The sequence below is a fragment of the Ammodytes marinus genome, assembly GCF_949987685.1.
Source record: "Ammodytes marinus genome assembly, chromosome: 15".
NCBI classification, from domain to species: Eukaryota; Metazoa; Chordata; class Actinopteri; order Uranoscopiformes; family Ammodytidae; genus Ammodytes; species Ammodytes marinus.
In genome coordinates this window covers 19,048,900-19,074,141 of record NC_137219.1, presented here as the reverse complement: position 1 = coordinate 19,074,141, position 25,242 = coordinate 19,048,900, and the positions used below count along the sequence as shown (strand labels likewise).

At 41.9% G+C, this 25,242-nt stretch overlaps 2 protein-coding genes across 3 annotated transcripts in view; both read right to left on the bottom strand.

Annotated features, from left to right (window-relative positions):
• The window catches only part of ldlrap1b (low density lipoprotein receptor adaptor protein 1b), a 40,160-nt gene extending 32,021 nt beyond the window's left edge, over positions 1–8,139 (bottom strand). For both annotated transcript variants that reach the window (XM_080042535.1, XM_080042536.1), the window contains exon 1: positions 7,909–8,139. In XM_080042535.1, the coding sequence (XP_079898661.1) occupies positions 7,909–7,993 (85 nt within the window). In that variant the 5' untranslated portion in view covers positions 7,994–8,139. The remainder of the gene's footprint in view (positions 1–7,908) is intronic.
• Positions 8,140–11,352: 3,213 nt separating this feature from the next.
• Positions 11,353–24,865, bottom strand: maco1b (macoilin 1b). The gene is made up of 11 exons (XM_080042961.1): positions 24,502–24,865; positions 23,094–23,235; positions 21,045–21,171; positions 19,816–19,939; positions 18,945–19,123; positions 17,307–17,868; positions 15,649–15,807; positions 15,075–15,257; positions 14,818–14,938; positions 13,991–14,165; positions 11,353–13,503 (listed from the first exon to the last, which is right to left on the bottom strand). Exons 1-11 carry the CDS (start codon positions 24,579–24,581, stop codon positions 13,301–13,303), a joined length of 2,055 nt encoding a protein of 684 aa, XP_079899087.1. The 5' UTR covers positions 24,582–24,865; the 3' UTR covers positions 11,353–13,300.
• Between the last annotated feature and the right edge of the window lie 377 nt (positions 24,866–25,242).

The following is a 25,242-nucleotide window of genomic DNA, read 5'->3' as shown; positions in this document are numbered from 1 at the left end:
TCAGATTAGGGAAACTGGCATTAAAACCTGGCAGGTAGCAGGGCCAGGGTCTGAAGTATTTTGCTTTGGTCCGAGATGTGCGTCACCATGGGATGTTGAAAAAAGCTGTGTGTGTGTGTGTGTGTGTGTTAATGTGGACCTAACAGAGGATCAGGTTTAAAGTTTGGATGGACGTAACACTATCTGCTCTCCAGGGAGGACATAAGTCATGGGACGAACAAACATCAAAGACATGCCCTCATGTTCGGGTGCAAAGGGCGGACCAACAATTATGGAAAAGGTTGGATTTGTCAGGGACTATTTTCAGCAGCAGATTGATACACAATACATTTTGGGAGCATGGAATCAACTCCAAACTACATCCCCCCCAGTTCATCCTAACATAAGGAAAGTGTCATGTGTACAAATAATAATGATACAGAATAACTTTAGTTTAGAAAGCGATTGTCAAAATCAAACAGTCATAAGTCATCACATTTTAAAATGAGACAGTTATTTAACAGTTTGGTTAAAAACATCAATGAAATGAATGAATGAAGAAGAGGCAAAAATAAGGGAGAGAAGCACCTTTACATTAACTAAAAAGACAGTTGGAGGGAATTGAAAGCTCAAATAAAGCAGAGAAGGCTCTCCGATAAAAGTATGTCTTAAGGAGGTGCTTAAAAGAGATTCCTGACTCATCAGCAGAAATCTCTTAAATCACAAAGGTGTGACTCACTGAAGTGGTTTGAAATCAGAGATACACACACACACACACACACACACACACACACACACACACAGAGGACTCAGTAGTATCAATCCTTTGTTTGTTTTACACAGGGTTTATTTAACACTACACAAGCTTTTTGTCTCTTGGGATGGTCACTGTTGGATTAGGCGGCTTTCAGAGTGACAAACTTGTGCCATGATTTGGCAGAGAGACAGGGAAAAACGACAGGTTGGTCATCATCACTAACCGATATTCGCTTGCCGTCTGTGCTTGTTGTCAATGGTAGAGGTGCTAAGAAACACATTTGTGAAAAAAGTATAGGGTCCAAAGCAGTGTTTATGATATAGGGAGGGACTCTATGATCCCTAGGGATGTTGTGAATTGTTCAAGATAAGGCATCTGTTGTCGTGAAATATTTCCCACTACACAAGATAAACAATCGATTGTTGCACTCTGTCATTCCTGACACAACTTGACCCACTACCTCTTCCAGATCAGGCAGATGTTGTATAGTAATAATATAGAATATGACCAGACATGACCTAAAAGACAAATCACAAACGACTTTTAAAAACAAAAGCTTAAAGATCAATAGTTCCCATGTACTATGATAAAGCCAAACCGCAGCCAATCACCATAAAACTAAAGTTGCTCATGTATCCTCGGCTATTTAAGGCCTCAGCTGACCTCAGACCTGTGGCGAGATCACCTCCTCTTATCTCACAATGCAGAAAAGAAAACCTATACCAGCATGATTAGATTCCAATCAGGAGGACACTTTGGGCTCATTTAGAAACTGCCGACTCAGATAAGGAAAGGATGCCTGGACTGAAACAGAGACACAGCAGAAAGCTTCTTGAGGGAGAGTCTTAAACAACTTCTTACTATGCGTGCCACAAAAAAAGTCAAGCCTTACACTTCTATATTGCTGATCACCTTTAGTGACTGTAACGGAGGCATGAATGAATGTAACTATTGTATATTCTATTCAGGCCTGATTGACTGATTTTGGTGTGGGTCTGAGATGAGCACCATCATCATCAGAGCATTGTTATATTGTTAGGAAGAGAAAGGCTCAGTGTTAGTAAAATAGGGAAATTGTGTTACTACTACACATGGGCCCATTGTCGCTGTCTGTCCTTGCCTGGTACAAAGCCTGATCCAGCACTATTGTTCCCACTCTCAACCTCAGCTTCTGTGCAAAAGAATACAGGAAATGTTTGACTTGTCATCGGACGGAAAGCCATGGTCAAAGTCTCTTTGTGCGTGCGACATACAAAAATACGCCAGAGGCATTAGATACAAATGACCACAGAGGCATAAAGTACAGGCTGGCCTCACTAAAAGGAGCAATCGATGCAAAGTAAGTAAGATGAACAGCCAGCGGTGGATCCTTTGTGCCCAGCAGCATGTGACCTCTTTTCATCTGTCCTTGGACGCCAGGGTTTAAATATCTGCACTGGACTATAGAGCATTCCCAATATTATACAAAGGAACGCTTCCAATACTGTGTACACTATCATCACCAGTATTTAATTTGTTGACCCTCCAAAACAATTCCAGTTGGGCATAGTAAAGGATTTGCAGAGGATAAGAGTCTTAAATAGTCATGTCCTAAGCCGTAACATTGAGACACGTGTCTTTCAGTATTGGCTAAATCCACTCAAAAGAACGAAATTGAGGAAGAGGAAAAAGGAGGGGAAATGAGTGGTCCTGCCAGACGGGGATTACAGCTGATGACCGGCTGAGGCCACAATGTACTCTCCACCAGAAGCAGGGTTATGAAACCGATCCTAACAGCACTCTGTAAGCTGCAGCTACTGCCACTCCAATGACAACAAATAGGAATGCCATTTTTAGAAAGCAGATTGGATAACTTTTCAAGTCTATAAGCATGAACAAGATACTTGCACGTCATCTCAAAAGGCAATGGTCAGAAATGGTCTAAAAAATAAACTAAAGTAAGACCCAGTCCGATTAACCTGACGAAAATACAGTCAGAAGAACCACCAACACTGGCAGCCTGCCTGTCGGCCACCAGTTTACCAGCAGCTGAAGGTGAAAAAGCAGATTTTGATTTTCAATTGAAATAAAAATAACGCAATGATCCACGAATCAAATTAATAATTTTGTTTAAAGTAGCTACGAGGAGACTTCAGTTTTTGTTGAACATTTGGACAAAAGCAGTAGTGTTATTACAACACCAGCGCCCAAGCGCATGCATTTGTTCAGGATGCGAGTAAATACTTCCATGAAGAGACAACAGATGCGTCACGATGAGGTAATGTTTATATGTGACTATGTACGATTAAAAATGTCAATATGACGATGGTGAAGCAAAGTTAACTGTGACTAAGTACTGTCCATAAACACAGCATGTTCCGCTCTGCCTGCCGTACATCGTTTTGTCCAAGTTTTCCTGGAAAAATCGGACCTGTGTGTGCAAAGGCATTAATAAAAACTAATATATTAAAATAGAGTTGCGCTGATGGTCTCATTTGCTTTTACAGGTCATTTATGATCATCAGTGTTATGGGTTTCATAAACATTTCAAAGTTCAGTAGTAGGTTCAAGCAAAAGAGCAACACATTGTCTGATTCTACCTTCTAAAATGTGAAGGATTGTTTGCTTTACTTTGTCTAATTGGAATATTTGGGGGTCTTATATCGTTTGTCGCACAACTGCAACTATCATCATGACACACCTGCAGCAACAGATTAGGACCCTACCTGGACCCAATTCAACAGGTCCAGGGTCAGGTGTCAGTTACTGTAAACTGAGAGGAGCCATGAGGATCTCTATACCAATCAAACAATAGGAAAAGCATCGGAGGAAAAACAAAACAAATAGACCATTCCTTTGTTCTGACTGTGTGATTCTTTGTTCCAAGTCACATAGTTTGCCCCGAGGCCTGATGAATATCCTTCTTGTTCAGCCAATCAGTGTTTCACCACAGGAACACAGATTTACACAATGTGTCACAGAGAGAGTGTGAGTCGTGCATGTCAGCGGCTCCTCTGAAAATCTCTTCTTTGCACCAAGTTTACTCAAATGTGTTTTAAGTGCTGCTTCTAGGCAGGGGACATGTTGCATCTTGCAGCAGCAGTCAGACAGACACACAGGTGGTGGGGAGGAGGAAGACAGGTCAATGAGGAGTAAAGGAATCTTCCATTAATAATAATAATAATAACACCCTACTGCATATATACAAGGTATACATTTTAACGCAAAGGGTGATGTGTCGTCATGTGTATTTCATAAGATTTCCTTACAAGGGTTTTCTACAAGCCATTGCTACGAGTATATTAGGGCCTTAAAGGTGTGTAGTTTTAGGGGAGGGGGATTTGTTTATATTTGCAGAGCCTGCAGCCAGTTTACAAAACATATTTAACATGTAATTCTTAGAATTGATTAATTCTATCATCATAAGTCAAACCCAACATTTCTTGAGGCACCTGGGACCAAACAGAAGACTAGATTATATTTGTAAACAAAACTGTGGGCCCTGTCGCTGTAAAGTGGAACAGTAACTTTTTAGGTAGCTTTCTAACTTCAAACAGTGTTCCAGGGAATCCAATTTCCTTTGAAGAAAGTTTGTTCATTCAGTTATGATTATATACCTTTGTAAATGCTCACTTCTCTGATTCACCCACATTTACATTGTGCAATGTTAAAGAAAAAATGAACAGACACAAGCCTTGGTACAAGCACTAGTTTGGGCTGGGGTGGGGGGAGGTGGGGGTGAAAACAGAGCAAGTCTTACCTGAATGACATGCTCACTAGGGTGGAGGGAGAGGAATGACAGGTTGCTTTATCAACTACTTGAGTTTCATTGCAGTCTAGTGACAAAACTCCTAAACGACGTCCATAAATCTCCCCCAGCTTGACTGACACCTTTGAGAAAAGAAAGGCTATAGTATCATCCTCATGCTTTTACAGCACTGCTCTTATCTTGCCTCCTGCAGTACAATTCAGTCATTTGTGCCTCGTAAATGCTCCCAGGCTGAGATTGCTGTCTAAACAATTGTTATTTAAAGAGCTTTCCCCCATCGCTTTTAAAGTATCAGACAGTGTTTAAGTAGTCACCAAAATCTCCTACTGGCATTGGCAATGAAGCTAAAGAACTGGGAACCACCACGCAGACCATATGTCTAAACATATGGCTGAAGGAGATTACATCAATTATTTCTAAGCAGGGAGGTGAACTGTGAGATGGTCTTCCAAAAGTATTAGTCCCTAACAAAGTGGGGCAAATTAAAGATGAATTTTTCTCAAATTAAACAACAACAACCATCTTAGAGGGGGACTTGCTTTTAGGATCTATTTCCCCCCACAAGATTATAAAATTGTCCCTTTTGTAGAAACAGTGACAAAGCACGATTGTGCAATCCCGTCCGCAAACCACACTCACATGTGACTGGGCACACAGAAGCTTACAGATACAGAAGATCTAACGGGGCTATAAATCAGCGAGGGCTTTACAACTCCATAAAGGGAATCCTGCTGGGAAGCAATCTCCATTACAGCCTGGCAGCCCCCCCCCCTCCCTTTGGATGACTTTGTTCAGGCCAGGGGGACACTGACTGACCATAGCCAGAGGTGCAGGGCCCACATACTGTCAAAGAGAAGAAGGTTATTAAGTTCTATAATGTCAGTCATTCACCATTAAAGCAACAGATGTATTATTTAACACCAACTCCTACTTCTGTCAGTGCTGCAGTGACACTATTGAATGAATAATGTACAAAATGCAAATTAGTCAACACCTACACCCAGCTAGCATCTCCGCTGGCAGTATCAAACACATTGGCTCACTCACAGAGTGAGTTCACTTGTGGAACAGTTTTGATATGGAAATAAAAAATATGGTGTTCATCAAATATGAAGGGTCCTTTTGATAAATTTTTTATTAACGTTTACAACTTCCATTTTGTTTGTTGTGTCTTATTTTTGAGAAGTGTATTCTTTTGATTTGTTTTTGTACCTATAGTAGTTTTGTAATAAAGTTAGGTATAATGAGCCAAAGCTTAAGCCTACACCTTTTTTGTAATTTTTTCTCATGTCTTTTTATTTCCTTTGAAATCAAATGCCTTCGTTATTTATTTATTTATTTATTTAAGTGTATGTGTATTCCTGATGGAGAACTGTTCATAAATATCCACATAGGTGTTAACTATGATGCAGGGCAGGCCGACGGGTTACAAGTTCATATACACGCACTCCTCGTTAGCCATCAGCAGGGCTCGACTAACATCCTGATATTGACAAACCGACCAACAGAAGACATCTCCTTGACCGGGGAACGTGGGAGGTAACTGTCTCTCTTTCAATACAGACAGGGATTTTCTGCCGCCCACACATTTCAGACTGGTAAAGAAAAAGAAAAAAAAAACTGGGGCTGTTGTGACCTAAAAAAATGGCTGATGTTACATGCTGTAAACCATTTCTTCTTCCCCCTTCAAACTATTTGGATGGCATGGCTCAGCAGCAGCAGACTGCCAAAAAGTAATCGAGCCGTTGCAACACCACGCAGGAAATGGCATAGCTGACACATTCTTCCCCTGGCTGCAGATGCAAACGACTGCAAAAGGAAGGCAAATAAAGGGCAACGCAGATGTCTAGTGTCAGCTATATAATCTTGACATGCAGCGACCCTTAAGGAGACATAGGGCAGTTTTATTAAAAGAATACCAGAGTCTGTGGACCAGTCGTACTGAGTAAATACATCTCATTTAAAAAGAGATAAAAAAACAGGGTCCAACTTCGAGCAGGACCTTTCTCCAGTCGACACTACAAGATGAAACAGGTTTCCTACTTTGCATGACTCTGCAGCCCACTGGTGCCCACTGAATTACAATCAAGCCTATGATTATATCAACAGATTAAAATTAAAAAGGAGGGGAAATGAACCATTACATCATCACAGGAGGACAAAACAGCAATGATTGGGGAATTATGGGTGAAGACATATATATAACGGATGTAAAATGATGCCAGACTCAGTCTCTCTGTGGAGGCAGCAGAATGAGTGAAGGGCTGTGATCTTTTGCCACGGATTGAATATGGAGTCAAGGTTTCCAGCATTAGGGATTGATTGGACCTTAGCTCTCTGTAACCACTGGCTGGTCAGATGTGGAGGGGGGACGGGGACCAAAACAAAGCATCGATTGCACTGCCTGGCACGTGTGACATCTTGCTGCCAACTGCTCCATTGTCTATGAAAAAAAAGGGGGGAGGGGGACATTCCCCCTTTGTGTAGGCAAACATAATAGGGGGTCTAGGCAGCTCAGCCTGCATGTGGAGCCACGCCAGCAGCACTGTCAGTCAGCTGCCTGGCTGTACACTGTACACATATTGCAAAGCAGCAGACAGTAGCATCACATGGAAACCCCCAAGCAAAACCTAAGGCTGCTCCCAAGATAATTACACCTCTATAACACAGGCTTAGCAAAAGGATTAACAGGACTCCCCTAGTAAGATTGACTCTGCAAACACTCCTTTTTTTTTACACAGCCTCTCTTTTTGTTTCACATAGTGTATCGCCTAGCAACAGTGCGTTGCAACAGTGCGTTGCTAGGATTGCACAGCCTAGCCAAGAAGACGGCCACTCATCCTATCATTCCTCTCACAGTGTTTCAACCAACTCCCCACAGAGCCTTCCTGTTGTACATTTCCAAGCCATGTCAGTCAGTCGGCGGAGTGACGTGGCAGACAGGATTTCACAGCACTAGTCTCAAACTTTGGACGTGACATGCGTCCGCTTTAGGACAGCAGGGTGGAGAAATAAAAACCAAGCCGCTCCTTCGCCTCAACCTACGACACGATCAGCCTGTCTGCCACTGCCGTGCTCACGAGCCTCCACGGGAGTCGGTGCACGAGCCGTGGTGCGCTGCTGTCACTTTGACTGTCAAGTTCAAAAGCATAACTACAATATTTCAGACTGTAAACACTCGCTCTAATGTTTAAATGTCCAGTTTATGTGAGTGTTTACGTCTATACTATAACACACTCGCCAGCTGACAGCTATTCACTGCCCGAACAACTGTAGCTGGCGAGGAGTTGTAAAGTGCCGCTGAGTAAACGCAGGTTGTAAATGTTAGCTCCTTGTCAAGGCTAGCTTGGTTTTACCCCCCATTCAGCCTTATTAGCACCAGCTAACGCCTTCGCGGTCACGCACTGAACCACCGAATACTCACTTTTATGTTTTCCCGAACCCCACGACTGTTTGGCGATGCTGGGGCTCCGTATAATTGCCCTTCCAGCGGATTTCAAAGCGTCCATCTCGTAATCCCAAAAAGTGGGGCAAAGAGCCCGACAAGCGCCTCCTCGTCTCTATCGAAACACTTTGCTTGATTTTTAAAGCAGCCCTCTCCCGTTCAAACTTTTTCTCGGCTGTTTTTGCCTCCCCTCCGTACGGTTTGCTTTCAATCGATGGTGGATTATCATGTTCGTCCCCCTGGGCGGCGTTATGTATGTAAATTAACCGGATAATGTGCGTGACGCTCGTTCCCGGAGTCACGCGAGTGAGTGAGTAGAGGTTGTTGCAGCAGCAGCAGCAGCAGCGCTGTCATACCGGGCGGGCAGTGCTGCTGTGGTTCCTCTTGATACACGCAGGGTACAGTTTTACTCCAGTCCCACCCAGTATCTTTTGTGACTAATGATTTGGAAGTCATGTCACGGGCTGTGGCGAGGCTCTTTCATGTTTAATTCAGCCATATGGTGTATTCTTATTCTACATTGAGTTTATTAATTTATCGTCTATTCTGTGGAAATGACAGTAGCATAATGTCATGACCAGAACTGGGTTGGAAGGTGGAAATAGGCTAGGCTATATCATCTCGGTTGACACACCTTTTCAGGTTCATATGGCCTAGCCGTAAATGCATATTAGGCCTAGGCCTATACTCTTATGTCTTTATTAGCCTAATATTGTGAATGTTTTCCTTATGGCAACTGGCTTACTGTCATCCTCCACTGACTCCACAATCCTATTTATTGTTGTAAAGATAGCCTATCCCTTCAATGGCTTTTTTATACATATTTACTAAATATTATATTAGGCTACTTACTGGTCTGCTGCATCCTGTTCTCGAGGCTATTGTATGTAACCCAAGCCATTATATTCTGCCCCAGTGCTCTGATGGCCCATCGCACAAGTGAACAGCTGCAGGGGAGGAAGGCTAGGGGGGAAAAGTCAGATCAGTGAGTCATTGTTCAAAATTGACAAGCCATAGAGTCCCTGCTGGACAGGGGTCTCCTCCAGATGTCTGTTAGACTGTAAGCATAAACAAAAAAAAATGCCTCAGTTGACAGTCTTGAAGAGGAAATCATGCTGAGCAGCCAAGAGCAGTTCATGTCATACTGAGCTCATATACATTTTAAAAAGGTGCAAGGAAAAGGTATGGATTAAGTGGGGTTGTTTAGTGAGACAGGCAACTAATGTAGCCAGCACCATCATAGCCAATCTTTTCTATTGTATTGGGTCCATTGTTAACATTAAAACATCAAGCCCAATTTCTACACAGAGTTTCACCCAGCTTACATCATCGCCCAGTTAATCACTCAGGAGAATGGCTTTCAGAAAATCTCACCGCACCACATTTCATCTCAGATGACGAGCTCAGATGACAAGAATGCAACAGGTTAATACGTCACCAAGAAACTAGTTTTTAGTCAGTCTCAGTTAGCCGGGTCAATCGTGCTGGGCTTATTCTGTACAAGATTTATTACTCCAAGGGGGCATTTTTACTGCATCAGTGCTGAACTGTCAACCAGACCATCCCTCTGTGTACACAGGCAGGTGCATTCCTTTAAAGCTACTGTTTCTTTGTTGGCGGCTACAACCACGCTTCTTTGAAAGGCTTGAGACAAAAGAGTGCACTCTCTGCTCGTCGGCCTGCCAGGCAGTTACTGAGGCAGGCAATATATATTGACTTCTTTTGAAGCAGCAACATGGGGTAATGGTTACACTAGGTGTGTTTGTCAAGAGAAAGAACAAAATCAATGAGTTTCGGTTGGGCAGGAGTTGTGGGGACCAACTGCACATGGAGGGGTGGTGTGTGTTTGTGTCTGTGAAGTTCAACAGTGATGATTCTTCAGTTGAGTATGAGAGATGAATGGATGGAATTATTTATACGTAAGATCAGGCAGAAGTTACAGGCTGCCTCATAGCATCTACTATTGATATACACATACGTATATGTTTACCGAAACAGTAAATACATTATCTTTAGTGATCGTCTGAGAAAAACTATTTATTTTCAATCTGTGTCACTGGATTCCTTGTTTTCCAGAGTGACAGGTACAGTGGCAAAGGTGGGTGCATGGAAAAATGTATTTCCAGCAGGACAAATTGCTCATGCACCTCATGGTGTGCAGGTAGGTCAAGAGAAGCAGGAGCTGTAACTGGAATTTAAAATGTATGGCTTTTTCTCTTCAAACATCTGGATTTACAGTACATTTTCTTGTCCAAATGTCAACACAAGGGCCGCTGTGCCAAACGCAGAGTTCTAGAACTGACCTATCGTAATCTGTTAATTCCACATTCCTGACTCTGCCAGGCAGTGTGGGTGCCAAATTGGAAGACGCAGAGCAATAAAATACTGAGAACTGAGTTTAAAAACAAATGAATGCCTCACCTTGGCTCAGTGCAGAGAAAATTAGTGAAACGCTTTACTCACATTTGTTCTGTCACACGGGTGGAAGCCTGGCATGAGGCAAATGCTGAGCAGAGGGCTTCTTTCATGCATTGAAATTCAGTGTCCTTGACAGAGGGATTCTTTATCTTTGTGGCAACATTTCCAAGAGCATCAGATGAAGGAATTATCTGCCAAATCAAATTGCATGGCAGCCCATAATTTGCTAACTGCCATTGTTCCATCACTGAGAGACCCAGAGGTCAGCGTAGAAATGTGTGCTAGAGTACAACGTCAAAAGACTGGGAATGACCTCATTCATTTACCTATTAACCAAGTGCTGCTGGTTGGCTTTGTGAAAGCACTATTAGGCGCTATGTTTTGACTAGCTGTGATTAGTGCCCATCTTGGCCTAATTATTCACAAAGTCCTTTTGTCAGAGTTAAATGGGATTGTCTGGTCTTGAAAAGGAGGGAATTAGTGGTATTTGACAGAATTAATAACCAGATTACCTCTTTTAACCCACGTTATGTAGATGGCCACTGCCACCTAGTGGCAATAAAATGATAGTGCACCTAATCTCCAATACTAGAACATAGCCAGATTGACTATTTTATGAAGCATTTTAAGTGTTTTTTTGTCCTAAATCCAAACTATGTTTGCATTTTTTTTTACTTTAACAACACTCATGTTAAGTCTTACATTAGAGCAAAAGAAAATTTAAAAAAAATGTACCTGACCATCTTTGGGATGCCACACAAATTATGGTCTTCGGGTTCTCCATTATTAGTTTTGCACTTTCACAAAGTAAGGAGTTTAAAGAAGGGATAAATAAAAATTAAAAAAAATAAATCGGGCGCTCGTGGTGTATTGTCTAAGAGCGACAATCGGATAGGTGTGGTTCCACCCAATAAAACAAACTCAGTCTAAACTCACAAGTTTTTTCGGAAATATCTTGACATATGGTCAGAGTAAGAGCAACTAGCAGAGAAAGGTGAATTTGCAAGAGAAAAAAAAAGTTTATTCCTTGTAAACCTCACAGAGCGAGAGCACAGCCAAAATCAGACCTGGGGAGAAACAGAGCAGTGACTGTGGGCATAGAAAACAAAAAACAAAACCAAATAAATACTTCTCTATACTTTCAACCATCAGTTGACCAAACTGATGGTTGAAAGTAAACTGAATAAACTGTTATTTTCACAACATTTTTTTTCCAGGAGCCAATGACAGCAATCTGAGCGAAAAAAAGAAAAAGAAAAAAGAAAAATTTCAATTTAAAGTAGTTGAAAACCACACGCACAACAGTGACCATTTCAGATGATGGTGAAACCACATCGGACTCAAGCAATTTCCTCCCTGCAGGAAAATAACAATAATACCAGAAACAGGAGTAAGGAGAACTGCTTTAAAACAGCCACTTGCCCAACAGTTGCAAATACTGTAACATTCACAAAAAGAAATGTGACTTTCTAGTCCCTTACTTTTAACTACAGTCTACTACAAACAGGTGACCACTTTCTCTACCTGCCTAACATAAACTTCCATTTAGTGATATTCAACTGGATATTCGACGAACTTGTCGGCCAATGTATTTGCAGTACATTCTTGGAACAAATTACTGGAGAAAGGAGCATTCCAGTCTTGGCACGTGAACTGAGGTGGATGATTTAATGAGATGAAATGATTCCACTGCTATATTAACGTTGGCATTCCCAAAGCTTTGTTTAGATTGCACGGTCCATCTTTACAGTTTTCCCTTTCAAACAGCATGTGTTTTCCTACAGTGCAATTCAGTTGGAAATAAAAAAGAAACAAGGGAGTAGCAGTTCAACTGAGGGGATTTTCTTTCTTTTTTTAGCTTTAGCTTGGCATGTCAACATACTGACAGGAGTACGATAAAAAGTCTTGGATTCGGTGCCTTACATGAGGAACAAAGCTGCCCCCGTGTGGACACAATGGATTGGAAATAAGGGGGGAGTTCAAAAACCAAATCTGATCTGGGGAGGGTAACCTTGTGCCACTTCCCAAGGCGAGGTCTATCTCTCATCCTTTCCAGCTCAGCCAAATGCTTCACCATAAGCGTTTGGGCCGTATGTCATTATCAAACTAAATGTCCTCAACTCAAGGCACTGTGATCGTGACAACTGATGAAAGACTTTGCAGAGTGCAGAGGAGACAGTGCACAGACTGCTCTTCTGCACTTTTTCTTCGACTCAAAAACACTTTAAAAAAAATAAAGTTGGCGAAGCCAAATTGCTGTTTTTGTCGAACATGAGGAGCTGCTTGGATTAATTTCATTTTTTTTGAAGGTGTATGTTTCTGCTTACAAGATATTTTCCAAACTTGTTCAAATTTGATGTCTTCAAAAACAAAAGAAATTGAGGATAACAGGGTTGAGTCTGTGCCAACTTCGCACTACATTCCTCTGGTTGTACAGATGTTGCCATACTATCTTGGAAAACAATCTGTCCAAAAACAATTAGGATACAAGCGAGGCTGTATGATAAAATAGAACAGTTTTTCCAATCTTTATAAGTGGGGGAGTGGGGGGGGGTCCTAAATTAATAACGTAGATATTCCCCAGGACCACAGAGCAGGTGCCTGGTCGCAGTGTTGGTGGGGAAGGGAGAAGAAGACCCTTGAGATGAAGATACATGCCCGATTCTGTGAGGTTTCACTAGACACTTAAGAGAAAAAAGAAATCTGGGACTTCCCTAGTTGACATGTGATGTCCGTTTTAAAGTTTTTTTTTTTTTTTGTCTTTTGTTTTTAACTACAACAAATACAGTCACACAATACGACATCCTTTCTGACCTGGCGAGGAGAAGAAAAAAATAAAAACCCAAGAAAAAAAACTCAGGTTCTCAGCCGCAGACATGCCGAGCAGATTGGAAAGTGGTGGGCCTGCAGGGGAAATAAAGATGGTTTGGGAGGGGCAGTGGGGTCGAAGCGTTCACTTTTTGAGCGGCTGGTAAACAGATGCGTTGGGGTCTAGGCCGGAGGGATTGGTGTCCATGAACTTGGAGGAGTAGTGGGGGGCCACGGGGCTCATGCTGCTGCTGTCGGCCGAGTACGAGATGCTGGGCATGACGGCCATCACTTCGGCTATCTTCTGCTTCAGGTCTTTGATTTCCTGGTCCTTCTGCAGGATCTGACCTGAAGACAGAAGTCAAAAAGGTCCGTTAAAAAGAACAAGATAACCTTGTGGAAACCCTGAAAATATCTATGTTTAGTAGGCATGGGATAGTATCCAGCTTCAAGGTATACCCCGGTGTGAAAAAGTCAAGGTTTCAAAACTAGTATTATTTTCTTTCATACCGTTCTAAAAAGGTATTAGCGCTCCACAACAGGACGCTAACATACAAGTTTATTAATGTTCAGAATATTCCTGCATCATAACTTTTGCTAAAAGAAAAATGTGTAGAAAGTGAGAAGTCTCTAAATACCTTGTTGAGCTGCTCACTTAAAAAAGGACTACTTTTATTTCTAATAATTCTAATGATTCATTGATTGTATCATCATACAAGTTTATTTATTTTCAGAATATACTATATGTTGCTTAAAAAAAATTAAAAAGATTGTGTTCATCCGAAGACATACCGAGCCATGCCTAATGTTTTTGTGTGTGGAAATGAGAGCTGACCTTGTGCGATCTCCAGCTGTCTCTTGGCGTCTCCCAGGGCAGAGAAGAGGTCCAGCTTGATCCTGGTCTCTGCACTCAGGCTGTTCTCCAGGTGCTGCGTCTTGTCCTGCATGGCTGACAGCGCTGACATCAGCACCTCTGTGTCTTTTTCATTTTCCTTATATTTATGAAGCTCCTGAGAGGTGGAGGAGAAGAGATGCATGTTAGTTGATTCAAGAGGTTACTACTGTCTGTGATTGATTGAATGTTCTGTAAATGGCTACGGTTTGCTTTCAGAATATTTTTTTAATTGGAGAGGCACAGTTGCAATGGGACAAGGCAGCTTTGATTTGTTGTCGTTAACCTGCACGAAGAACAAATGGCGAGCCAAATTGTGTCCTAGAATTTAAACTAAACAAGTGAGTGCTTGAGGTAAGTATGCATCACCGCAGTCCAACAATGTAGAACAACAACCTGTAGCTGACGGCTTGTTTTGACTTACACTGTACGGTCTAGTGCAAGGGAACTGGGGTTGAATATAGTTTAGATTTTTTATTCATCAATTTTGCCTATCAAAACCTGATTCTGATACTTTGTATACTATTTCAGCAGTTATATGTGTTGATGAGATGTTTTGTGAGACAAAGTAATTTGGGTAAGCAAATAAATTGGAAAAAAAAAATATATTTATTTGATTTATTATTCTGTCTCAACTGGCAATTTTCACAAGACTGAAATATGTTCACATTTCCGGATTCAATGTCTTAACAATGACCAAATGAACAAAGAGATACATGCATTAACACACTTTTAACTGTACTTGATGGTAGACACTTTAAAATCCTTACCTGGACTTTCATTTCAAGCTCTCTGATCTGGTCCTCCTTTAGCTTGATGTCCATTGTTAGTTTCTTACACTCTGTTTCTAAATCAGTGATTCGCCTCCGCAGCGTGTCTGTGCACTCCCCTCTGAGTAAAATGAAAAGGGAACAAAAGTAGTAAATTTAAAATAATTTCCAACGTCAAATCATAGCTTCAAAGAAGTGACAGGTCAGGAGTAAAATGGTTATTAGAAAACTAAATGTCAATGGTCAGACGTGCGTACCTTGACGCTGCGGCTAGTGCTACTGCTCTGGCTGCTGTAGCCTCCTCTAACTTCTTTCTCTTCTTTTCATCTGTGAGCTGTTTCTCGGCCGAGGCTCGAGCCTCCTGCTCTGCTTTAAGCCTTTTCTCCAGTTGGCCCACTGCCTGTTTGTCCTTTTGTTTTGCCTGCACAGCGTTATGGAGCCTACAGGAGCACAGACACACATACACATATTATAAAAACAGCACATCAAGAAAAGGAAAGACAAGGGGGACGCAGGATCTGTAATTCTTCCATCATTGTTTCAAAAGTACAGACATTATATGCACATTGCAAAGGTAAAGCTTTTGTAATTTAACCTGACTTTTTTTTTTTTTTATTAAAAATTTAGATGGTTTGAAAATCTGAGATAAGTGTTTTTGAACATTTCATTATGTGAATGTAAATTTGTTTTGGTGCAAGAGTTCATTTATACTGCTGCATGACAATGAACGTCATCCCAATGCCCCCAGCGAGTAATGATCCTAAACCCAGAAGAGCCCTACTAGTGTGACCACCATGCTTTGGTGCCATGAACAGTTATCTTCCCACTCACTTGTTCTGCAGCAGCTCATTCTCCTGGCGCAGTTGGCTGAGCTCAGTGCGTATGGAGCGCTCAGCACTGCCCAGAGAGCCGATCTGACTGCGCAGGTCCTGCTCCACCTGCCGGCTGGCCTGCAGGTCTGCCTTCAACTTTTTAACGTCCTGCTCCAGTCTGACCAAGGCGGGACAGTGGACACAAGGGGGGGGACAAATTAACATGCTGCTAAGGACATTCAACATGATTTTTTTTAAACACAAAAAGTGCATCCTCATATTCCAAGTATGTAAGTTCTTAAGTGTTTTATATACCTTTAGTATCAATTCTCGTTTGTAGTTATTGGATACATGATTCCAGATTATGTCCTAAAGGGTCCTTCCATGGATAATACACATACATGCCCCAGACAACAGTAGCAGCTGCCACAGAAAAGCAATCCCTACATTTTTATTGCAGCCAAGGATGCCGATGGGGGCAAAAGGAAGCATCATAACCATTTCTACGTCCTACTACTCAGGAGGACGAAATATTACCAGTCCCAGTCACACTTTCAAAATAGAAAAAGAGAGTCCAAGAAGTGTTATTATAAAAGCAAGCCGAGACCTTAAATTACAATTGGTATTAGTACAAATGTAAGTTGGTTTATCTGCTGTCACAGATAGAAATATGTGACAAAATCCACACAAGAATAACTCACTAAATTAGATCAAAAACACATGCAGGGAGGCATATAAACAATGCATGACACTGCACGCAATGTCTTATATCTTCTTTGACAACTTAAACGGTGTGTCATCATCCGTACACTAAACCAAGTCTACACGGAAAATGACAACATTATCCGTTATTAAATAAACATTGAACTGTGTTGTGTGTTCCAAGATTGCAAACATAAGGACCAACATTACATTTCTCATTACCCTCACTCTAATTAAAATCACAGCAGCAGAACCCTCTTATGAGCGGTTGCAACTGTTTTCAACATGTGGTTACACAGCTAAGGGTGTTTAGCTGTGTATCAGCTGTGTACTGATCAGAACATTGTGGATCTGATTAGGCTCAATACAGTTTTTGCATTGCTCCAAGTGCACCAGCTTTCAAAATGTCACTGGTGCAACCAATGAGAACACAAGAGCCCTTAGTTTTGTTAGTGAAGATAAAATGGACAAACTAATTCATAAAGAGCAGAGCAGCCTTCCGAAGAGTTTCAGTTAACGATATTTCAAGCAGAAAACAGTGCAAGGAAAAACTAACTGAAAAACACAATATACCATGCTTTGAAAGGACTGCTGTTGAATAAAAAGATATTTGAACATATTTATTTTTTTATATTTTTAAAGAAATAATAGTATATACATTATTATTTATATTTGAAATTTAAAATTCTTATTATATTTTTTGACTATTTATTGCATGCAAAGGACCAGAGCCAATTCCTTTCTGACACTTAAAAATTCACACCAACACTCAAGACAAAATACCACAGAGCCACAGGACACCAGAAAATAATGAATCAAAGCATCAAAAGGTCAGCTGGGATGCAGGCTATTCAGCTGTAAAACACAAGGCCACTTGACTTGAGCGTGTATTGTATGTCTGCTTAATGAAAGAAGTAAAAAAAAATCTGAAACAATTGATGGAATATGTGTATGCTTGTGTGCCGTGCCTCTTACCTAACAAGTGCTTCTGGCTTGCTGAGCTGGTTGTTGGGGATGCAGTTGTCAGTGGGGTCCCCCCTGTGGGAGCCTCCTGATGTCCCCTTCCCCACTGCTACCTTGTGCTTCTTGTCGTTCTTGCCCGTGGATGAAGGTGCAGAGGAGGGCACGCTGCCGTTGGTAGCACTGTGTCCGCGGGGCGAGGAGTTGAGCGCCGCCGCGTTGCTGCTGGCATTTTTGTAGTTTTTGGATGAGGAGGAGGACGAGGACGAGCAGGAGGAATTGTTGTCCTCTTTAAGCAAGAGGTTCTCTGTGCTGCCCAGCTCTGTGGCCAGTCTCTTGTTCATATGGTTCTCCATATACTCCATCTCCTGGAGCTTAGAGTCCACTGATGACGCTAGGATGCTGTTGCTGTTGTGCTGTTTTTTAGCGTCCCCGCCGCCCTTTCCATCCTTCCCTTTTTCTCTATACTCTAACTCCGGCAGCGGTGCCGATGTCTTTTTATTGGCCGGGGCGCCATTCTGCGACACTGGAGGCGTGTCCACTTCAGATATTCCTTTAGCTGCCGCTGCTGCCGCTGCTGTATGAATACAGAGGGGGGTGAGGGGGATACATGTGAAATAAATATATGACAACTACCATGGGACTAAAAAGAGTCTCCTGAAGTTCTCTATCATCGCTTTACATCTGAAACGTGACTTTATGTAACCACTGTGAGGAGGACTGATAAGAGGATTCACAGGTTGCTTCAGTGTTAATTGTGCTGAAATGGACAGACTTTGCAAACAACCATACAACAACACAACTGGGTTGGATTTCAAGTGTTTCAATTGTTTTCTGTTATTGGCTGGCTAGTGAACATTTAAAATCTAACTGCAATCTTGATAGCTTTTCATCAACTTCTAGCTATGTGAAAAAAAGCTCCTTTCAAACATTTGCCTAATCATACACAGAGCAGGGCCTCATGTGATTACATTAGTTTTCATGTGCACACAGGTGTTTGTGGTTGCAGTTGCACCTGCCTCACTGTTTAAACACACTTTGAATAGAGAGGAAAATGCTGCACAGGCTGCAAATACACGCTGCAGTAATGTTGGCTTGTTCGACAAAACACATTCATGACAGATTGATAAAAGCCTTGATTTGATTAAAAAGATAGTTGTGTTACCAGGGTCTACGTTTACTGTCACCATCCATTAAATCACAACAACTGGACAACAATCTTTTGTGAACCTCGTCTCCCCCAGGTCCAACGAGATCTAAACAAAGCTACAGATGATTAGGATTTTAACCAACTTTACATAACATTAAACGTCATTCAAACACTGTATTTGTAAACCAATAATGTACCACAACAATGTACAGAAATAACAAAAGAAAAGCACCGCTTTAAAACATTTCATATTTGGAATGACTCTATAGATGTCACAACTTTTTGGTAGCTTCATGGAGTTCCAGCCGTCTCCATCCAAATCATATTTGTCATCAATGACTCAAGTCAGTGTACTATCCAACGTAACTGTGAAGCGACCAGATAACATTATGTACCTTCATTTTTACATATGTGAAGAATCAATAGATCAGTTGTGGTAGAATAGCTATGTGGTTTCCTGAACCAAGGGCTTGGTGTTTGCAGTATGTGCATTTGGGTCTTACCTTCTTCTGCTTCTCGCTCTTGCATCTGACGCATCTGTTGCTCCAGAGGCAGAGCCTGCTGCAGGAGCTGCATGTAAAACTCATTCTCTTTCTGAACCTCCTTCTGCTTCCGGAGGCGCATCTTATAGCTTACGTAACTCTTGAAGCCAAAGCCCAGCGTGACCACGGGATAGCCAATGCTACAGACATGGACACAAGAGGCAAAAGGTATCACTAAGAACCACTACAGCACAACCACCCAGCATAATACAGGTCAACACAGCCAAATCCAAATCCAGCCTGAAGGTCTTAAGGGCTCCTTAGATTGAAATTGCAGATCCCTTTTAGCAGCACTACATTGTACACAACCTTATACTGTAGAGGTGCTACTTTAAACCTCTTTCGGAATTTTCATTCTTATAATGTCTCTTTATTATAGGAGACTTGGGGAGAATCCCAAAGAAACTTCGCACCTGTTTTTAGTACCAAAGTACCAGTACCACACATACAGCTTTCTGAAAGCTAATGTCTACTGTGACATAAATTCAGTATGGCAAATCATTTTTATTTAGGTGCATGTATTCTATATCCTTGCAGCTTTACACTTATTTATAAGAAAGTGAAGCACAAAGGGGGAGGGGGGAGAGAAATGGGCAAGAGGCCAACCAGATAACCTGTCATGTGATGTGACGTTATTGACTTTATGTAGTGTGTCGCAATGAATGAAGCTGTGTGGAGAATAGATTAGGTAATATAACTGGGTCTTTGCTTCACATCATTCCTCCGCACCGTGCTGACACATTCATAGTCAGCACTAAAGCTAGACACTCCTTTGGGTCAAAACATGCCTGTGGCGGACGGCGTCCCTACTGGAAACTGAACAGTGGCTCACCAGTGTGCGGCAAAAGGACGGCACAAGTCCACATGGAAGTTCTTCAGGTCTTTGAATCTGATGGCTGCCTCTATGTACACGAAGAGTATCCACAGGGACACGGTGGGCAGACAGACACCTCTCTCTGTAAAGACAAAGGAGGACACAGATGTTATAGATGGGCATCAAAATGCACAGCAAAGAGTACCAAACTGGGCTTGCATATGGTTAACTCATTCTTTAAAAAGGACACTGCCTAAATCATGATGCTGGGCTGTATTATAGGAAAAATATATATCCAGACCTACTTTTAGACAACTGCTGACTTGGCTCTAGTGTCCACTAGTTATTGTGGCAACCAATTGGTCCAAAACACATTTTTGGCATCGTCATTATGAACTCCCCTCATCCTTTCATTGTTGTCATGTGCTTTACTTTTTGTCAGCGGTTTGAGTGTGAATGGTTCGACCATCCAAAATACTACTTCAGCCAGTGTACTGAAACTCTGCAGGTAACGACAAAGGCCTGTCCCTCTTCCATCATACAACACTCTGTATTGGTCTATATTTACACTGTATTACCACTGAACATACATTGTGCCCAGAATACAGACACTACCCATTATCTCCTTGGTTGTAATACACTCAGACACTTGCATCACTAGACGGTGGGACTGGTAAGAGATATTAATACTCCTGTGACATCCCATGGATGTGAATGTCTGTGGTGAGTAAAGTTGGAGGCCTCAGAAAGCAACTGGGGACGCCTCTGTGTTCCGCTCTCCCCCAGCTGGCACAAGAATTTCAATCCGACACCTGGCCTTTAGTCAACACAGGGGTATACCGCTAAATCAGAAGGAAAACTAATCCGCACAGCGCAGCTCACTTGCACACCGAGCAAAATTCTAAGAAGCCGGCCAACTTGTAAATAAGATAGCACAATGTGTATGTGTACTGCGCAACGGCTTTCACACCTGCTTTCCCCTGAAGTATTAAGTAGAACCAGTCCACAAAACAGTGCAAGTTCTAAGAGTTATTGTGGCCTATGACTATTAATGATTTATCTAAATATTCTATTGTTTAAAAACACATAAAGCAAAATCGTTCCTTCTTTCCTTAGGTTGTCACGAGGTGATGTACAGTATCAGCCTTTCACAATCAAAGTTAATTACTGGCATTTGCAGATATCTTTTATTACGTATTTATTTATAATAGCAAATATCAAGACACATATACACTGAATGGCCTTACCTGTGTGCCAGACATACTGCACCCACACATAGGTACTGGCAGCAAAGAATAGCCATTGCACTGGGATGAAGAGGAGGCAAATGATGTCCGAGGTAAACGCAACACACACAAAGAATACTGAGAAGGCCTGTTGGGAGAGATAAAACATGGTTATGAGATAACCAGAAACATATGGAGTAAAGAATAATAATAAAGACTAGTGGTGGGCCGTTATCGGCGTTAACGTGCTGCATTAACGCAAGACTCTTATCGGCGATAAAAAAAATATCGCCGTTAATCTCTTATTCCACCTCCTGTTCGGCTCAGGAGAGATAATAATAGCCAGGGGCCGTTGTTGACACTTGAGGAGCCTTTATTCTCTCACACACCCGCCGCTCTCTCTCTCCATCACTTGCCCACGACACAATCGGGTATTGGAACGCAGGGTGGGTGTGTGTGGCCACCGGTCGCCACGTGACTATAAGTTTCCAAGTTTTAAACACTTCTATCTCTTCAACGTCACCGTACCCGAATCCTAAATATCCCCTTAGCAGACGCTATATTTCATCGGGGGGAAAACTTTGTTTTGCGCCACAGTTCGGCCGTAATGCTGCTGCACACACACACACACAGACACAGGCGCACACACACACACGCTGCATGTCAGAGAGGGGCGCTACCAAAAAGACGAGAGGAGCGGTTGGAGCAGTTGGAGCGTTTAGAGACACATGCGTGCACATTTATTTACATAAAATCGCAATCGCAGTCATTTGTGCAGTTATGTAAAATGTTTCACTAAGGAAAATTACAGAAAAAGTAACGCACAGTGACTTTGATGAGTAACTTTAATCTGATTACTGGTTTGGAGATAGGAACGCGTTAGATTACTCGTTACTGAAAAAAGAGGTCCGATGCCGGTAACGCGTTACTAAGTAACATCTTGTTGAACATTATTTATTTTCATCACCAATTATCATAGTAGAACAGCTTCCTCAAGCAGATGAGCCCCTGGTCTGATGCGCCACCTGGCTTGAGAAACACGTTCTCAAAGACTTACTTTGAGTCATTATTTAGGGAGCACACACATATTATGAATGAATTCAAATGAGCCATTTTAATCTAGATTAATCTAGATTAATTCCAAAATTAATCTAGATTAATCTAGATTAAAAAAATTAATCTATGCCCACCTCTAATAAAGACATTCACCATAGGTCACGGTTTGTATTTCATGCTCAAAATGTAAAACATTCTCGTATAAAAGAAGAAAAAAAAGGAAATGGTTTCCAGAAAAAGAAGCAGACCTCAGATGTTGGGACTCATAGGATCATAGGAGGGTTGGCTGTCATATCGTAATCCTTTATTATGGGGGTGGTCGAAAAACACACATACACAGTGCATATCAACAAGAACAAGCTGTTCTTGAAGCCTTTGGTCAGCATCAAAAGCTGACCAAAGGCAAAATAAAAGTATGATAGACTAACATTAGCATACAAATGTGTAGTGTGTACATTATGTCAGATTATAGTTCTGATTCTATGAAGAAGAAAACAACTCAGATTTGTTTAGGTCGGTCCTAACTGCGTTCATAATCTGAAATGCTTAATCTGTTGGACATCTTTAGCAGCATTTTCTTTATTCTCCTGTGTATCAGCCCTGGTCGCCTCTCACATTCTCAAGAAGTTTCTTCTCTTTTTCAGAATCAGAATCAATTTTACCATCTCTCGTGTGTTATCCGTCATTGTATGATTCTGCAGGGATTTCATCTGACTCTTTACTGCACACTGCCACTTTTCCTCTTTCTAATTTAGTGAATTGGTGATCATGCATGCAGATAATATATATGATTATTGGAAGAAATAAGGAAAGACAGAAAAAAAAGAAATCACATTTGTTCGCTTTTGTCTTTAACTAAATAAAGACAAAAGCGTACAAATGTGCTAAACAACTAAAACTTGAGTGTCACACAGAGAGAGAGCAACATGGATGAAAAGATCGTCATGTTTAGGAACTCTTTCTCTTCCTCCACCTTTATGAAAGCATAATAAATAGAAGGACACAGCCACTCACCAGCCCCTGGTATCTAAAGGAGTCGTACACACTGCGGATGAAGAGCCAGAACGGCCACAGGTACTCAAACCTGAACTCCAGCACAAAGTCTGCCAGTAACACCAGCGCCCACACCACCAGGAACTTCAGGTACAGGAAGGTACTAAATAGAATTAGAAGAAAAAGTGTATGATAAAAAGTTTTGGAACACAAATACCCTACAACAGGTTTTCATAATGGCATATATTTATCTTTAACCTCAGTTAATACATGGCAAATCTTCATTAAGTCATTACATTGTGAGATTCAGCTTTATTGTGAAGGTTTGAGTGCAGGCTAAATCAAGTGGAAGGTGAATGTCTGGAGCATATGGCTGCAGATTTAATGCCTGTGTGTATTGCACTTATGCTTAGCCTATTGTGTACACACAATAAGTCCATAGATAGTTAGGAGATGGTCCAGGGCCATGTCAACACTTTGGTATTCTTGTGCGTGATGCTGCTTGGTGGGACACAACAACAGTGTGTAAAGGCAGTATTATTATTTTTTTCAGGGGTTGTGGGATTTTCAGTGTACCTGCTCCTTTCCTAGTGACATAATTCATGTCAATGTAGAGATTTGATCGCAGTTTAAATTGTATTTGCTGATGGAGCACTGAGTTCCACAAAGTGACACAGTAGGGATGTTCTTTGACCTCAATGCAGGACTGTTTTATGATGGATGAGACCTGTTCAATAATTCAAAAACTGTCCCACATCTCTACGTCTGGATGCCACGTGTGCAACGGGTGCCCTTTAACGTTTGGTTGATCTGAACCATAGGAAGTCACATAAAGGTAGGACATATCAGGTGTGGCTGGGAATAACCAAGCAACTTTAAGTTGTCCAAGCTGAGCAGTGCAACACAAGCCCCAGCGATAACAGACTAATTAGCTGCTGTTGTTTTACCAACTAGTGATTCGGTTAATTCTAACGCACACATGTAGTTGAGAAGTAGAGTTGGCAATCAGCAGAAAAAACTGCTGTGGTACTAGCTAACATGAGTTGCCTAAGCCAACAGGAAAGAGGCTAATTTTGAAGCAGCTTGCAGGTTTCAACTAACGTGGCTAAACATTGGCTGGTCAGGGTTGTGTAATGAGTATCCAAACCTCCTTTACAAAGTATTTCAAACGGAACTGTAGCTGTGAGAGAGACCCTGTGAGCTGTGACATTATTCATAACAGGCTGTGTCGGGGCCTAGCGCTGCAGCTAGCTTAACATGTCAACGTTACTGTGCTAATAATCTAGCAACAACGAAAACACTGCGCTAACACTAGCAGCTGGCTAGGTTAACAAGCAAGCTAGCGGTGGTGGTTCATTGACATCAATGGTAAGCATGTTCATTCAGCGGCCCCCGATATTGTCGTGATGGAGAGCTCAGGAGAAGTTACCTGCCGTATATACCCTCAGTGATTCGGTTCCGTTTTAACGGCCGTCGGAGTTTGCTGCAGTCCGCATTGCGCCGCTTCATCCTCCTCCCCTTGGCTTTGGCCTAGTAACCACTGTAATTTTATCCAGTTTTCTTGTGTATACGGACCAAGATAATAAATGAAGTGGCTATTGTGTATATGTCGCTGTTATTATCTTTTTCCCACTGGAAACAAAGAAATAAATAAAGGACTGTTCGGGAACCTCCTCTTTTTCTGTTAGCGCAGACTCAATGAGCCCAAACCTCGCTGTAGCTTACGTCCAGTTGTCAGACAGCTGGAACATCCAATCAATCTATCCGCCGTGGCCTCTCTCTTTGACGGACAGAGAGATGAGCCATTGACGTTGCTCCGCGGCTACTCGCCCAGCTCTCCTCCTCCAAACAAAGCAGCGCAAAGCGAGGGGGCGAGGGCTGCTGCGCGAGGGACGTCTCGCCGTTCAGCCAATCAGTTTCATTGTGGACAAATCGGGCATCGCTGACTGTCCAATGAGCTGATCGCTGAGGAGGGTCCTTTTCTTAGAGGTTTCTTTCTTTTTCTGCCTTTAGTTTAGCAGAAAATATGCTGTCTATTGGGACACAATTCAATTTGTGCCAGATATAAAACACCCATTCCAACATACAGTGGTTATTTATAGGCTATCAGGGCCGTTGTGTGTGCTCTATTGACAAGCTCCCATGGCCTTTGTAGGCCTAAGCCATATTT